This window comes from Colius striatus, chromosome 30 (assembly GCF_028858725.1).
Source record: "Colius striatus isolate bColStr4 chromosome 30, bColStr4.1.hap1, whole genome shotgun sequence".
NCBI classification, from domain to species: domain Eukaryota; kingdom Metazoa; phylum Chordata; class Aves; order Coliiformes; family Coliidae; genus Colius; species Colius striatus.
In genome coordinates, this window is record NC_084788.1 from 522,316 (window position 1) to 538,849 (window position 16,534).

At 38.4% G+C, this 16,534-nt stretch overlaps 1 protein-coding gene across 1 annotated transcript in view; it reads right to left on the reverse strand.

The window, feature by feature from the left end:
- Window positions 1–16,534, reverse strand: part of FBN2 (fibrillin 2) — a 151,749-nt gene that overhangs the window by 95,077 nt on the left and 40,138 nt on the right. The window contains exons 8-11 of the mRNA XM_062016448.1: window positions 8,220–8,345; window positions 5,316–5,468; window positions 4,321–4,548; window positions 3,364–3,501 (exon numbers count right to left, since the gene is read on the reverse strand). Coding sequence (XP_061872432.1) covers window positions 3,364–3,501; window positions 4,321–4,548; window positions 5,316–5,468; window positions 8,220–8,345 — 645 coding nt within the window. The remainder of the gene's footprint in view (window positions 1–3,363; window positions 3,502–4,320; window positions 4,549–5,315; window positions 5,469–8,219; window positions 8,346–16,534) is intronic.

A 16,534-nucleotide genomic window follows, 5' to 3' on the forward strand; every position in this document is an offset into this window, starting at 1 on the left:
TGATGCTGAGGTATTCACTACAAAGTTAAGACTACACCTTTTTCCTGGGAATGTGTCTTAGAGAATTGAACAGGTTAACATATTTTTTTTTCCTGTGCACGTATAAATCTAGACTCTCAGTTTGCAGGCACTTCAACCTCAAAATGAAGATCAGATATATTTTCACTATTATCACATAAGCTAGGAGTGGAAGATGAATGGTAAGGCTGGTGGCCTACAGGGTGGCTCCACAGAAGAGAATGGGACAGCATGCCAGACAGCTGTTAAAAATATGTTATATCTGTCAACCCACTGCAGCACCTAGACATGTAAGTCTGGCCTTTGAAACCACAGACGGTTGTCCTACTTTATTTTCTCACACCAGATTTCTTCAATGAGAATTGAAAAATAAAATGGCTTAAATTAATTTTGTATAGAGCTACTTGCTGTAATCCAAATACAAAGGGGCAAACAAACAGAATGAATGAAGCATTTCATACAATAGGCTTAACCACAGAGTTTAAATCCCGTTGTGGACTAATTCCCAAAGCCCCTCTAAGAAGAAATTAGTACATTACTACCTAGTCATTCAGACTGGGAAGCCAAAAAGGAGCCAAAGGCACTGGATCATTTATTTTGTACCAGTGGGTACTGAAACAGGTATTCACTGAAAGCAGAAGTCACTCAGGCTGAAGTGAGGTCTTTGGTTTATCTACTTACCTAAAATTTCATATTATTATTAATTCCTAGTATTAATCTGGAGTTACCTCTTATTTAGGAGATAACTTTACCACCTACATCAAGAATTGCTTTGGTTTGACTTTTTATTTTCCACAATTCATTTTGTCCTAGACTCTTAACTTGCATATGCCACACTACCAATAAATGCACTTCATTAATGATTGAATGCAAGTAATAGTATCAAAACTAATCTTTACCTCTTCATTTCCATTTGTTTTCCATGCTTTGCAAGTTAAACAGAGGACTTTGTGAATCCAGCAGTGTTAAGATCTTGTACGACGCAGTGAAGTGATACTTAAATCACATGTCAACTTTTCTAATCTGCTGCGAGGAAGCACCAAGTAGCTCAGACAAATTTGTCTTTCCTTAACAAGAAATGATTTTGGGGACAGGTGACACTGTGCCTTTCCATGCTATGCACACGCATTTCTTACAGCCTTTCAATATATTTCCTCACATAGAATAATTCTTTATAAGCAGGAGCAAGCATTTATTATAATCATGCTCTACCACAATGTTATTTATCATTGCTTTGTAGTGACTCAAATACAGCATGGTTGCCTCAAAAAGTACAGCTTAGGAAGGTTTTTCACTTTTTCAGTTGCTAGCTTTTGAAGAACCACATATTTAGATTTTTATCATTCACCATCTTTATTTCTTCATTAGAACTTAGAAAGTAAAAAGAATAAAAATCTAATAAACATATTGTGTGTTATCAAATAGCTAACAAACATCTGTATGCTTTATATATTTTAAACTTGTCCAAGTGATACAAGCTGTAAACTAGATTTCATCCAGAAACGTCATTTAATACAACGTCTTTCAGAAGATGTTCAGCAAATTTCAAGACAGTTCCTCAAAAATCAAGGTCCACCATAACTAAAATTATGACTGATTTCAGCAATGCAAAATTTAGTGCTGGGAGCAAAAGTGCCAGGGCTCTCCATACACTATAAAGAACAAATAGTCATGCAAGACAGATTGATAGTAAGTTTATTTATAATGCACTTATAGCTTCTAAGGCCCAAGGATGCAGTAAGACACTAAGCCTCTTGAAGTTCCCAGCCAGAGATCAGAGGTACAGAAAATTCTCATTCCTCAAAGAAAACCTGATAAGATTGGGCTTGCTGTATTACAAAGGACAATTTGGGAGAAGAACTGCAAGAAGAAAAGTACACAAACTGCAAAGTACTGAAATGCTTTCCTTATATACTACAAATAAGATGAGAAAAAATTAGCTGATTTTTTTTTGCTAAATGGTGTCTAAATTAGATGAGATATTCTGAAAACTTTCTGGAAGTTCAACTATTGGAGTACTGCAACTGCCCAGGGACACGGTGGCATCTCCAACTGAGATTTACTGTAACTGACCTCTCTGATGCAAGACTAAGTGGACTTTCAAACTTTCAGGTGCAGTATATTGATTTGAGAAAGGTACAGGTTAAACATCCTAAGAAACTGGGACATTACTGGAAAGGTACAATTCAACAGTTTTTGCATTTCCCTTTTCCAGAAGTCATGGTGGGTGCCAAGCCAAGTAGGTCATGATACTCAGTTTGCAATTCAGCAGGAGGTAGAGGATTTTGCAACTTCAGTTGCAGTGTTCCAAGCTCAGATTCTAGGTAAAACTCTGCTGCCTGTATGTAAAAATCTGACTGTGCTGTTCTCACTTGCATACTGTAAACTGCATTGTCTTGGATTAGATGTTTTTAAGGGTTCATGTAGATGTAACTTTATGCATTCTTTTGTTTCTATATTTTCCTCTAATCCAGAGGCACCCTAAAACTGATTCTAAAAGTACCATTTCAGCAAGGAAAGCCTACTGCTAATAAGCTCATGTATACTTTTCATTCGCAGATCTCAAATCCTCTTACAGAGAATCAGTAAGCAAGTGTTCAAACAGAAACAGAATCATAAAATCCTTTTGATTGGAAAAGACTTTTAAGAAGTATAACCACATCTCTCTGTTTAGGATGCGGTATGTTTACTAAACTACATCCTGAATATAGGATTCTTCTTTACACAAGTACTCCACAAGAGCGCCAAACATTGTAACTTCCTTGGAATATCTGATAAGCCTTTGACACTGCAAGAGTGAAGTCCACAGTAAAAGTGCAGAATCTCAAACACAGCTCTTTTTAAAGAAAAAGTTAGAATTCAGTATTTTCCTGTGAAATACAAATATAACCAAAAGTTAACTACGGCTTTTTTTTTCAATTACATTATCTCTTTCCAGCTATTGCTATCCTTGCAAGTAGGTAAAACATAAGTTCTGCCCTTCATTATCTTGAATGCAACTCAACGCTAGTCCCTGTAGCAAAAATTGACCTATGTAAGCACAACAAAAAAGAACAGAACAGACTTTACTGAAGATAAGAATGTACAATACCCAACAAGTGGAGGAATACTCAACATCAATATTTGTGATTAAAGATTTTGAGGTTTTTTAAGGAAACAGGTAACTCTCGATTTAAAATTTTTCTAGTGTAAGTAATAGCATGGTCTTTGCATTCTCTTTTACAAGAGCAATATCATCAAAATTAATATCTATGTTGGAAAAGAAGAACATGTGTTTTTCTTTTTAAAGAGAACAAAAATTAGCATTTTAGAAGTGAAGAATAGATTTTAGAAGTGTGCACTTACCAATACAATCCCCATTTTCATCCTGCTTATATCCCATGTTGCACTCACATCGGTAACTAGAAAGGGCTGGTATACAACGTCCATTTAAACAAAGGTTGGACTGGTGCTTACAGATGTCTATTGTCTGGTTGAGTATTGCTAACAAAAAAACCCACAGAACACAAAGTAAATATTCATATTTCCAAACAGAAGTAAATATGAAGATTACACTTGACTTTAGAAAGCATTTCATCAGGTGCATAAATATATCCACTAAACCATGTATTTTTTCTGAGCAACACCTGCTGACCTAACAGCAAACTAACACAAAGTAGCTTTCAGAAACTGAGACTGATGAGATTCTCAGTGACCTCGTAAATAAAGAACAACTTGGGTGAAAGCTGAAGCTGTCTGTTCCTAAATATTGTTACTATTTTCTATCCAAAATATTGTTACTATTTTAATACCTCTTGCATTTTATCAATGTTAAGGATCTGATCCTAGAGACATGCTTACACATGTTATAAGCCACATATGAGAGATTCCTCTGAACATTATTCATTCTGGGCTTTTGGTGAAGGTAATGTTTGTGCAGTGCAAGATTTATATTTGGAAGAATAGGAAAGGGAACAGTTTATTTTAAACCTTGGTAGTTTCTTGAAAACATATAGAAATTCTGAGATTAGTGCTGACCAAGACAGATCAGCAGGGACAGCACAGGCTCAAGGACTCTAGAAATGAGGTGAAGAATGAAATCTCTACATCTGAACTCTTGCTAAAAAAAGAGGTCCTGAACTTCGTAACATTATCAGCTAAGGTCTCTTAAATGTGTCTGGATGCAAAGGCATTCTTCCATGTCAAGAACACCATATAATTTCCAGACTAAAAACTAAGGAGAAAAAAAAGGAAAAAATGGAAGGAATTAAAAAAAAAACCCAAACACAAAACCAGAGAGAAACAACACATGCAAATACTTACTTAGCCCTGTAATTATTGGGCCATTTCCAGTGGGACTTTGACCACCTGTCCCTGCTCCGCCTACACCAGGGGAGAAACCATTGCTACCAGGGATGGGAATGAATCCTGCTCCTCCTGGGCCATAGCCATTGCCATTTCCACCAGGATGGAACCCATTTCCTCCCGTCCCACCACCTCTGGGACCACCTCCAGTTGCAGCACCATCCACACAAAGTCTACGGTGCTCATCTGTGAGACAGGAACACAACAAGAAGTGCCAAGCAAGTCAATCCTTTGAAGTCCGCTCATAGGACGATCCAGATCTATGTATGCTACACAAGTCAGAACACCAATGCCTGGTTTCTCTGATGTTACGTTCTCCTTCTCCCACTCCTAATCCCAGGCCTATCCAATGATTGTGAAATATGTTATTTAAGAAAGGACACTGAAAATAATAAAAGGAAATATTGTAATTTACTACTGTTGGTTGACACCTTTTTTTTTTGATGTGTTGCCAGCAGCAGAGTAACTCCCTGGTTACTCAGACATCTTGATATAGATAAACTCAAAATACATTTCACTAGGGATGTAGACTTGTTCTATGTGCAGAAGAATAAATGAAACACTAACACATTTCTACTTCAAAGTAACCCAAAATTTAGTGGAACAAGACAGCAACTGTTCCTTTAAATCAAAATGAACTACGGACCCTCAAAGTCATTTCCTTTCTAAGCTTGACCACAAAATCTTTCCCATTTCCCAAAAACTACTTCCAAAATCAACAAATGGACATTAAAGGAACTAGTCCCAAACAACCATGGACCAAGAAAAAATGGTTCACAGATGGTAACATCAGTATTAAAAACACAAGAATTAATAATAATGTAATTCCTGACTTTCCATTTAGCCTACATTTTGAAGCTGCTTTAAATATTCCATTAACCTTCATCCCAGCTAGAGTGGACAGTAAGGAGAAAACCATTAATCAAAAAGCCATTAATCAAAAAGCCACTGACCAGATCCTCTGACAGGACACATCTCTGGAACAGATCCAATGGCCCAGCACCGGCCAGCCTCGCAGCAGCATTGCCTTTTGGTCAACCTACCAGGAACCTCCTGTGCACAGCGGCCATTTACTATGTTGGAGAAACACGTACTTGCCCTCTGATCTGGAATTTAAATCAAACAGAAAATAAAAAATACTAACATGAACAAAATTACTTTCCCTTATTGAGTTCAGGTAAGGACTACAATATTTAAATACTTGTATTTAAAAAAAAAAAAAAAACAAACAGAAGCAGAATCACATAATTATAGGGGTTGGAAGGGGACTCTAGAGACCATCTAGTCCAACCTCCCTGCTCAAGCAGGTTCACCTAGATTAGGTCATACAGGAACATGTCCAGGCAGATTTGAAAAATGTTCAGAGAAGGGAGATTCCACAATCTCCCTTTGCAGCCTGTTCCAGTACTCCCTCACCCTAATAGGAATGTACTTTTCCCTTACGTTTAAGAGGAACTCCTTGTGTGACAGCTTTTGTCCACTACCCCTGGCGTCCTATCACTGGACACTACAGAAAAAAGTGATGTCCCATCCTCTTGACATACATCTTTTAAATACTTGTGTTAATGAGATCCCCTGATCTCATTCCCCTGATCATCTTGGTGGCGCTGGACTCTCTCCAGAAGTTCTCTGTCCCTCTTGAGCTGAGGAGCCCAGAACTGGACACAGGACTCCAGATGAGGCCTCGCCAGGGCACAGTAGAGAGGAAAGAGAATCATCCTTGACCTGCTAGCCACACTCTACTTGATGCATCCCAGGATGCCATTGGGCTTCTTGGCCATGAGGGCACATTGCTGGCTCATACTTAATTTATTATCAGTCAGGATTCCCAGGTCTCTCTCTGCAGAGCTGATCTTCAGCAGTTTGACCCCCAGCCTGTACTGGTGCAGGGGGTTGTTCCTTCCCAGATGCAGGACTCTGCACTTGTCCTTGTTGAACCTCATGAAGTTCCTCTCTGCTCAATTCTCAAGCTGGTCGAGATCCCGCTGAATGGCAGCACAGCCTTCTGGGGAATCAGCCAGTCCTCCCAGTTTGGTGTCATCAGCCAACTTGCTGAGGGTATACTCTGTGCCCTCTTCCAGGTCGTTGATGAAGATGTTGAACAAGACTGGCCCCAGAACTGATCCTGTGGAATTGCACTGGCCACAGACCTCCAACTCGACTCTGTGCCATTGATCACCACCCTCTGGGCTCTGTCATTCAGCCAGCTCTCCATCCACCTCACTGTCCACTCATCCAAGCCATACTTCTTGAGCTTTTTGATGAGGATGTCCTGGGAGACAGTGTCAGAAGCCTTGCTGAAATCAAAGTAGATGACGTCTGCTGCTCTCCCCTCATCTAGCCAGTCGGTTATGCGCTCACAGAAGGCTATCAGGTTGGTCAGACAGGATTTCCCCACAAAAAACAACCACCAAAATACTCCCAGACACTCCCAATTATTGTTTGAGGCAGCCACCACCAATGCATTCCACATTTGGTTTATTGCAGGATCACACATTTGCAGTAATATTAGTCTGGTATTATTTTAACAAGCAATCTTGAAGCCTGCTCAAACTAACAGGAAATACGGATGAAAAAACAAAGAGTACAATGCAATACAAATAGAAACTACATAAAAATATATAAAAATCCTACTATGGCAAATATCAAGATATTTCATATAACAAGAGCAACATCAATACATTAATTTAATTAAATTTTCTTTAGTGTAGGCCTATTGAAGAAATGCTATGCAGTCCACTCTGCTCAGCAGACTGAACATACAATGGTATTGTCAGTGGTGGTCTGTGAAAACTATATAAATATGTCAGTGTTTCTAGTTCCTCCAGGGACACATCCTAGAACTTTTATGGTCACAGTCCTGAATGCTTACTAGAAGAAGAGCTCACTTGCATTTGGAAAGACATGGTATTAATCACAATAACTAAGCACATCCTCCTGTTTTGGTTAAAAGCAAATACTTATCCTAAACCAGGAAGAATAAAATAATTTGTATTAATAATGATTACATTCTTAACTTTTAAGTACATGAGAAATTTTTTTAGACTAGAAAAATTATATTCTATAAACATGTCAGAACACAAGGATCTTCAGACACATTTTCAGTTTCAGGAAGGAGACCCTGTGATGTTAAGAACGTGCCTTAGCAGACTAGGGCATGTGATTTGTATGCAATTGGTTTTGAGAGCTGCCTTCAGAAACCAGGCTGGTGGTCCTGCTCTGGCAAGGGGGCTGGCTGGACTAGATGATCTTTTGAGGTTGCTTCTAACCTTTAACATTCTGTGATTCTGTGAAAATTTATAGAAGTTTTGATCATATTGGAAATCATGGTTTCAAAGTATCCCTGAGGCCAGACACAATATATTTGAAGTTTGGCAGTCCTCAGATGAACCTAGATAACAAAAGCTGGCTACATTGTAACAAAAATTATCCATGTGAAATCACTTGTAGTACTTTTACTGCTACTGGCACAACCTTTACCTATAACTCAGAAATTCCTTCAGAATTCCTATCCCTTTCCCAAAATGAGAACTAAGTACTTCGAGATGTCTGAAATATAAAGAACCCCTATAAGAGATCTAGAAAAATTTGAGTTTATTCATCAGAATGGTTTATATGACATATTTGACATGTGCAGCTGCGTAAAACAAATTACCACAAGAGAAAATAAGCATATATATTTTTTCATAATATAGAAACAGGTTTTAAATAAATTTTCCTGAAAGAGTTGCAACTTACTGAAATCTAAGATTTGGTTTATTACCTATTCCAGTCAAATTAGTGGCACTCCAATATACACTACTAAATACCTTCTGAGTTTATGCATGCTCTAAAAGCGTACAGGGTGGAATACCTACCAATACAGCGGGAGCCATCTGTGGATGTGACATAACCCCATGGGCAGACACAGAAATAACTTCCCGCGATATTTGAGCATTCACCACCCTCACAGATTCCAGGGATGCTGCTGCATTCGTCAACATCTATCAAAAAATGAAACGGAATAGGATCATTTACAGAGAGTGTGAACATATTACAGGAGAAAAAGCTTTTCTGAAATGAAGCTGTTATGCAACTTAGAGTAACATATTGCTGGTGCTTACATACTGCAAATAATTTTGTTTGATATCTAATAGACGCTTTCCTTTTACATTCAAAGTGTGCACCACTTCATGTTGTAGAGCACATAAAAGCAGTCTGGGATTTCTCTAAATGACGCATGCTGAGTGCCATGTCTAGGAAGCATACAACAGCTACAGTGCAATACCACAATACACATCTTGCTTTTCAGATGAAGGATGGATGATGGTACAGCAGAAAATCCTGAGAGCTCTGGGCTTCTGCAACCACAGAAATACTGCTCATCAGATCTGTCTGTTTTCTAATAGTCCAACTTTAAGCAAGAATTTTCTTCAAAATGTGACTAAATGTTGCACTTTTACTTTATTTCCCCCTGACAATTCTGTATGTAAACACGTCTAAAGTGAGATGGAATCAAACTGATGAATGAGCTCCTGTGTGTAACAAGGGGCAGTTAGGGCATTTGGCACCAGAACTGAGAGCACCGTGTGCTGTCCCAGCACAAACTGAAAGCAAAATGAGGAGCTGAGGCAATGAGAAGCAAGGGGAAGAAGCAGTCTGATCATGCTGTTAAGAGAAATGAACGACAGCAGAGCAAACTGGAATAGAAGAAATATAAGCAGGATGATCAGCATGGAGTAAAGAGTATGTCATGATCATTTTTAAGCCATTTTAACTAACCAACTTCATTCTCCAACTGTGTCAATCTTTATGGATACTTTTAGTGTCATTTCAGTAATCTAATTTTGGTTTTAACTGGCTCCCATAAATTAGGTTTTTGACTTGTTCTCAACTGAATGTGGACTGTGGCCCAGATTTAACATGAGACATTCTGAGAAAACATGGGGTGTGGAGTCTCCTTCTCTGGAGGTTTACAAAACCCGCCTCGATGTGTTCCTGTGCAACCTGATCTAGGTGGACCTGCTTGAGTAGGGGGGTTGGACCAGATGATCTTTAAAGGTCCCTTCCAAACCCTACCATTCTATGATTCTATGATTCCATGAAACTGTGAAGATCTTCACATTTCTTGTAAGAAAGCCTCGGAACTCCACAGACCATTCTATGCACTTTAACAATGACCTAGCATTTCCTTGTATCTGTCACTCTAGGAATTCTCTTAAGATGAATGACTACTTTGAGATGAAAAATTTTAGCAGATGTTACTTCTTAGGAGGCTTTTATGTGACGAACACTTTGCTCCTTGCCTTGCCACATTATCTTACACTGAAACCATGATGATCAGGGGACTGGAGCATCTTCCTTATGAGGAAAGGCTGTGGGAACTGGGGTTATTTAGTCTAGAGAAGAAAAGACTGAGGGGGGATGTCATTAATATTTCTAAGTAAGTAGATGGATGTAAGTAAGTAGGTGGATGTCAGGAGGCTGGGACGTCCCTTTTATTGTGTTGTATCTAGAGACAGGACAAGGGGTAATGGGATGAAGCTGGAACACAAAAAGTTCCATTTAAACATAAAAAAAATCTGTGAGGGTGAGGGAGTCCTGGCACAGGCTGCCCAGTGAGGGTGTGGAGTCTCCTTCCTTGGAGGTCTTCAAGACCTGCCTGGATGTGTTCCTGTGTGACCTGATCTAGGTGGACCTGCTTGAGAAGGGGGTTAGACTAGATGATCTCTAAAGGTCCTTTCCAACCTCTACCATTCGATGACTTTGTGAAACGTCAAAGAGAAGAAAGAGTGTCAAAGACATCTGGCATGCACAGGCACTAAATTAGAAAGGTAACTCCCCAATATGGGAATTCCCATACACGACGAACTCCTTTTAGATATGAATCTACAGAGTACATTCAAGTACTCAATGGAAAACTATGTTTTGTCACAAGACCACTGAGAACGTGGAAACTGCTTTGTAAAGTGAAAGTAGGTATAAAACACTACCCATCCCACTGACAGGCCACTTGGACTGTCATCTTACAGGTAACACATTTTCAAACTCAGGAAAACAACATGATGACAACTATTCCCCACACTTCAGACATCTGCTCAACTATGTACAAAACTGTCTTTTTTTCTAAATCAAAACATTTCTAAGAAATAATGCTTTCACTTTAGTCTTCATAGCAACTCACTGCAGAGATTCCAGAATTCTAAATGATGGTATAAATCAAAACCAAATAATTCCCCAGGAAATCTCTGAAATCTTGCATTAATTTACTATATTAAAGACATATATATATATATATATATATATATATAATGTGGTGAACTGCTTACCATCTGATTCAATCTACTAAAATGAAACCATTTGTGTAAATGGGAACAGAACTGGAACTGGCTGTACCCTTTTTGAGATCTTTCATGAAGTACAGGTCTTTCACAACCCTTTCACAACAAGCCTTTTAAACATAAATACTGAGTACACACACAGTCTGAAAAATCACATCAGACAGACAGGCAAGAAAATTGGACAAAATAAGGAGTCTGCAGGAAGAGATTACTGCTTCTGGAAAGTAACACCTGCCTGATGGCAGAGTGTGCCATTGGGATGCTCATGCAAGAAAACTCCCTTATTTTACCATCTCTGGAAGCAAACTTCCAATCTCTAGGAAACACTGCATCACCCTTTTTCATCAATGCTGTAGTGATTCCAAAAATAAACTCCCAGACTAATGCTAAAGTTCAGAGGCACACAAACTTTGATAAATATATCACCAGCATACTCATCACAATTTACTGTCATGGAAATAACTGCCTGAAGATGCAAAAGCTGTACACACAACAGGATGGCACAAAGATTGTAGCACCTGCCACCAGTGATAGGTAATCATGTTAAATTTAAGAATCTCTGTGCTAGGAACTAGTAGGTCATGGTTTTCTGAGGAGTCCCTTTTGCTTGATTAACAGGGTGAGGGAGCTGCAGTGTGGGCCCAGTAAAGGTTCTCAGACTTTCCCCTGGTTCTGGGGTCTGGATCTGGCCAGGCCAATCTGGCGCCTCTGTCATCACTATTTAAGGATAGGAATTTGAAATGTGTGGAGGCAGACGGAAATGAAAGGCAAGATGGAGGTGACCACACAGATCTCATAGCCAGGAAAAGACAAAAGGAATGGTGTCAGACCAGAGACACCCTTGCAGCCTGCAACGAGAAGTAGGGACCTTGTGACAGGGTGAGAGCTGGAGACTCCAGGTTAGAGGGAGCAAGCAGTTTAGACTCTAACCTGGAGAAGATGAACTGGGGTTGCAGTGGCTCGTGAGAGCAGTCTGTGCAGGGCTGTCTGGTGTGTGGGAGACCCCGAACTGGTGCAAAGGAGGGCTGGCGAGGGGCATTTCTCAGGAGTGCGATAAGTGGCAAGAGACATCAGGAAAGGACTGAGTGCACCCCCCATTCCCTGCCTCCTACACTGCTTATGGTGGGAAGAGGTAATGATAGCAGGCTCAAGAAGAGAGTAGGGGAGAGAGAAAAAAGGGATCTTAAAGGGCTGGTTGCACTTCCATCATTTGCCCTACTCTATTTTTTTTTCTGTTTGATATTTCCATTGGATATTTCTGCTTCGGTTTGGGGTTTTTTTTTGGTTGAAGGCAGATTAAATTAAGTTTTGTTTTCTTCCCCAAGCTGAGTAGCCTTGGTCCTTCATCGGGGACCATAAGTGGCAATTAAACACTTTGGAAGTTCCAAAGTCTACGGTACTTGTGGTCTTTTGTCCCTAGATGGACCTAAACCATGACATAGTATTTTCAAAATATCTGTTTCATTCGGTCACTCTTAAAAAGAGTCTTTTCATAGCTTTTCTTTTTTGATAACTGAAGTACAGCGGCAGCTATTGTACATAAGAAAAATAAAACCCACGATAAATGAATTTATAAAAAACGTAAGTTTTCCCTTCATTTTTGCTCTTTAGCACAGTTACCTGCTGCTTTAAAGGTAGCAATCTTAATTATATGAACACAACAGTTGATCTTTTACCAAAGGAAACCAAACTCCAAACTAGTTGCTCATGCATTAGAAAGCCCATTGAGGCTATACGTAAGTGGTGTTTGTAGCAATGGCAAGTGAAAGACATTGCAAGTAGCCCCTTCTTGCAAAGCTGCAGGGCATAGACCATCCCTCTCACCTCAATGCAGGCATAGGAATTTAACACTGTTTTGGGCTCTTGTCCAAGACTTACAAGGAACTGGGAAGGGAGCGAGTACCTTCCTAAAATCTGAGCAGCGACCAGAGTGGAAGGAAGACCTCACAGTCTTCTCCATGCTGAGAGAAAAACATTTCTTAAACCAAGTAACATGCAGAACTCTCAGGGAAGAACCATTCTCTTACTGGAGTGGTATCAATTCAGTAGATTTGTTAGCTTCATTAGTTTTTGAGCTACATCTCTGTTTCTCCTTCCCCCATCCCTGGTTCTTGTGTGTGTAACTCTTTCAACAAAATCTCTGTTACCTCTGACTGGAAATTCTGACATTTTACTTCAGGAAGAGCTATTTTTAGGATGTCCGATTGAAAAATTTACTCATTTTCCTCCTGTTCCCCCTCCAAAATACATAAATCACCAGTTTCAGGGAAAATACTCCAAAGATACTAAGAGAAGGTCCTGTCTTAAAGCTGTAAAATACTGGTGATGTGGATGGCTGCAATTCAATATTACACATGAGATGAAAGCCAGTTCCAGTGTCAGAACCAATTTAAATGTGTGGCATAAACTTTGCAGGTGTGAGTACTAATAGCTTACGCCAAAAAAACCCAGCCTCATTACCTGTCATCCAGAATTCATGACTTTTACAGTAAGCACGATTTTATGAATACCTGAATTAAAAGTGCAAGAATAGGGTCTCTCAACTGCTGAGTTTGAGAAATGGTTTCTTGAAAACAATTTTGGTCTATAGCAATATCTGGTAGTATTGAATATGAATAACACACAGTATAATGAAATTATACATTGAAGCCAGAAAATAAATAATAGAACTGCTTCTTTTGAAAGGTTATTTGCATTTTGGTGCCACATTTTAAAGAAAGAGGAGTTAGCCTGCATCACATAATCTTACCCTTTGATGTCAATAGTAAAGCAACATATCTCTATGGAAGAGCATCAGAGGCAGTCTAACTCCTTGAGTGCCTTTGACTGTAAAGAGCATCATAACTACCTACACTTAGTCAAGAAGTACGATGAATTTTCAGTTTGACAAGAGTAAGTGGAACACATTAGATCCTTGAAGTACTAATAAGTCCACCTCTTATGTAAACCAGTAAGCATAATTTAAAAGTTTATCTATATACAGTCTGTCTCTGAACAAGCCAAAGATGTAAGTTCTATTTATTCTGGAAGATTACATCTTCAAAATCATCAGAATTTTATTTCTAAAAGACAATTAAACCTCAAGATCTTGTAGATCAAAACTCTTAGGCCAAAAAAGAGAAGAGCTTGCAATTTTCTTTCATTTAGTTAAGACATCTCACCAGTGCCCCGGCTACCTGGAATTTGGTACAATCCCTATAATGGCCTTTTCCAATTTTTTTCAGTTTTGTGCCCGTTCCTTGAATCTTCCCATGACTGGCCTAGTAGTGGGAACAGTTTTCCTGTCTACTGTGGAACGTCTATAAATCAAGAACATAGAAAAGTTTATAAATAAAATCAGCTACGTTGAACTCTGAGCTGGATTAATTTTTAAAAGTATTATTTTCCCAAACAGTCCACTTTCACACATGAAGGCATACACACATAGCTACACATACACATTGTTCCCATGCTTTGGAAAGCCTTTAAACACTCTTTAGGTACAATTGCCATTAATTTCTGAAAGGTCAGTCTCAGTAAACTGAAGCAAAAAAAATATCTGATAAGCCAATTATCTGCCTCTTACCCTTTTTTTTTTTTCAGAAAAGAAACATGGGAACATAACACAAGCACATAGCTTAGCAAAGCAATGTTTTTTGCTTAGTACAGTTCTAGCAAAATCCATTATGGCATGAAAAGCACAACATGAACATTCCTACTTATCCCAACAAAAGCTATTGTTTCCAGAAGGAATATCAGAAGGGAAAAAAACTAACTCAAAAAATACATTGTGAAATTTAAGGGCAAGATATAGCACAGGACCTCAAATCCTTCCTTCTTAAGTAGGAATTATTGCTAAATAAAAAATGTCTGAATAGTTGTGAAAGATTACAGCTTCTGCCTCTAACACTGGAGTCTTGCCTGGTTACTGACTCCATCTTGGATTTTGTCCTTTGTAGCCAGCAAGTAATATCTGGTCTGGAAAGGAGTGAGCAGAATACTTCATACTACATCACTTCTATACAATGTTTTTTTAAAAAAATTATTAAAACAATGCAATTTTTATGAATTAATTTGTCTGCACACAGGTTCTGAATCACAGGAGACCAATTCTTTTTATCTTTCCCAACAGCCCAAAAAAACCGATGTAACTTCACTCAAATGACTAGTTCCACTAGCTGAAAGTGTTGTTGTTTGAAGGACTGGCTATAGTCTTATCCTAGAAATCTCACACTAAGAGAACTCTCAAAGCCTTTATTAACAACAGAACTATGGCTTAGATTTCATACTCTTCTCCACTCTTGGAATAATGTAAGCATGGCATTATGGCTGGAACAATTTTGGCATTACTAACTTGTTTCTGAAGCATGGAGAAATGGAGTTTCATTATGATTTTTCATTATGATTTCACAGTTTCATTATGATTTTTTTTCACAGAAAAAAATTCTACAAACTGGACACTGTAGATACGGAATTATATGACTAGGGAAGCTAGTGGCGAAGCTATGACCACAGACTAATTAGGACCTAACTTCTGCCACAGACAGAAGTGGAAGGGGTTTAGAAGAAATAAAACCAGAGCATATGATTCTGTAGTAGGCTGCCAACAAAGCAGGAAATTAAAACCCACTGATTACTCAACTATGAAATAACAGCAAATATTTCAGACTGCAGTGATATTTTACTTCCATTATGCATGGTCCCATAAGCATCACAGATTTTCAAGCAGCTATATGTTAACCATGCATTCACCTTTTCCTGTGGACACTATCGGGGAGAACTACTGAATAACATTTTTAAAAATTAAAGCAGAGCTTTAGGTTAAAGAACTTGTAGGCAAAACCAGTCAGTTTTCAGAACGAAGAAAATTTATCACTGAATATGCTCACCTTTTGTCATCAAGGCTAGAGTGCAGATGTCAGGCAGAAATGTAATAGATACATAACACATACAAACAACATAACATATACAAAACTACCTGAATTTTTTAATCTCTGTGTAAACATATATTTGATGCATATTAACTGCATCCTTACTTAAGAGGAGGTGTTAGGTCTCCTTGTAGGGTTAACAGCAGCAAAGCAGGAGTACTGACGTGGGCAGATTAAAGACATCATCAGAATAGAGACTTCATTTACTGAACTGACACAGTAGTCCATCTTAACAGACATCCAAATGCTCTGATGACATTTTACCACATTAGAAATGCTTTTTTTTAGGACCAACACCTCAATAGCTGGCTTGGGCAAAAGCGCTATTGCTCTACTGTGCACAAGTCTCATACAGTAATGAGAAATACACTACAATTGAGAGAATGAAAAATCCAAGTCCACTCTTAATGAACACGGATAAGTTAACTATACATCAAAAACCCAAAAAGTTATTCTCTAATCATTACATTTAACACTATAAAAAGTTCTAAACAGTCTCAAACCGAGTCTTGAAAGAGACGGAATTCAAAGAATACTAATTTGAATAAAAGCCTTCCAACTGTCTTGAAACTGACAACATAAATCCAAGATGAGTAAGAACAACACACACATTTCTAACCTACACATTGCCTACATGACCAAATACGCTACATTTCTGTTTAGTAGTTACAGTTGGTTTTGTTACAGCTTCAAAATGATGAGTGATTAAAGTTCTAACATTTTACAATCCACTCTTTAAAATAAGGCATCACAGTCACATTTTTAAAAACATCCAATACCTGATTTTTTTTCCCAAAAGTTGCTTATATTTAACGGCATAACTGCAAGAACATGTTTCTGAATTTTGTATACTCTATGTTGTGATGCTCAGTAAACTTAATCTTGCATTCTACTTAAAGATAAACTGTATTGCCAGAATTTTTCAAAATCATGGTAATTGTA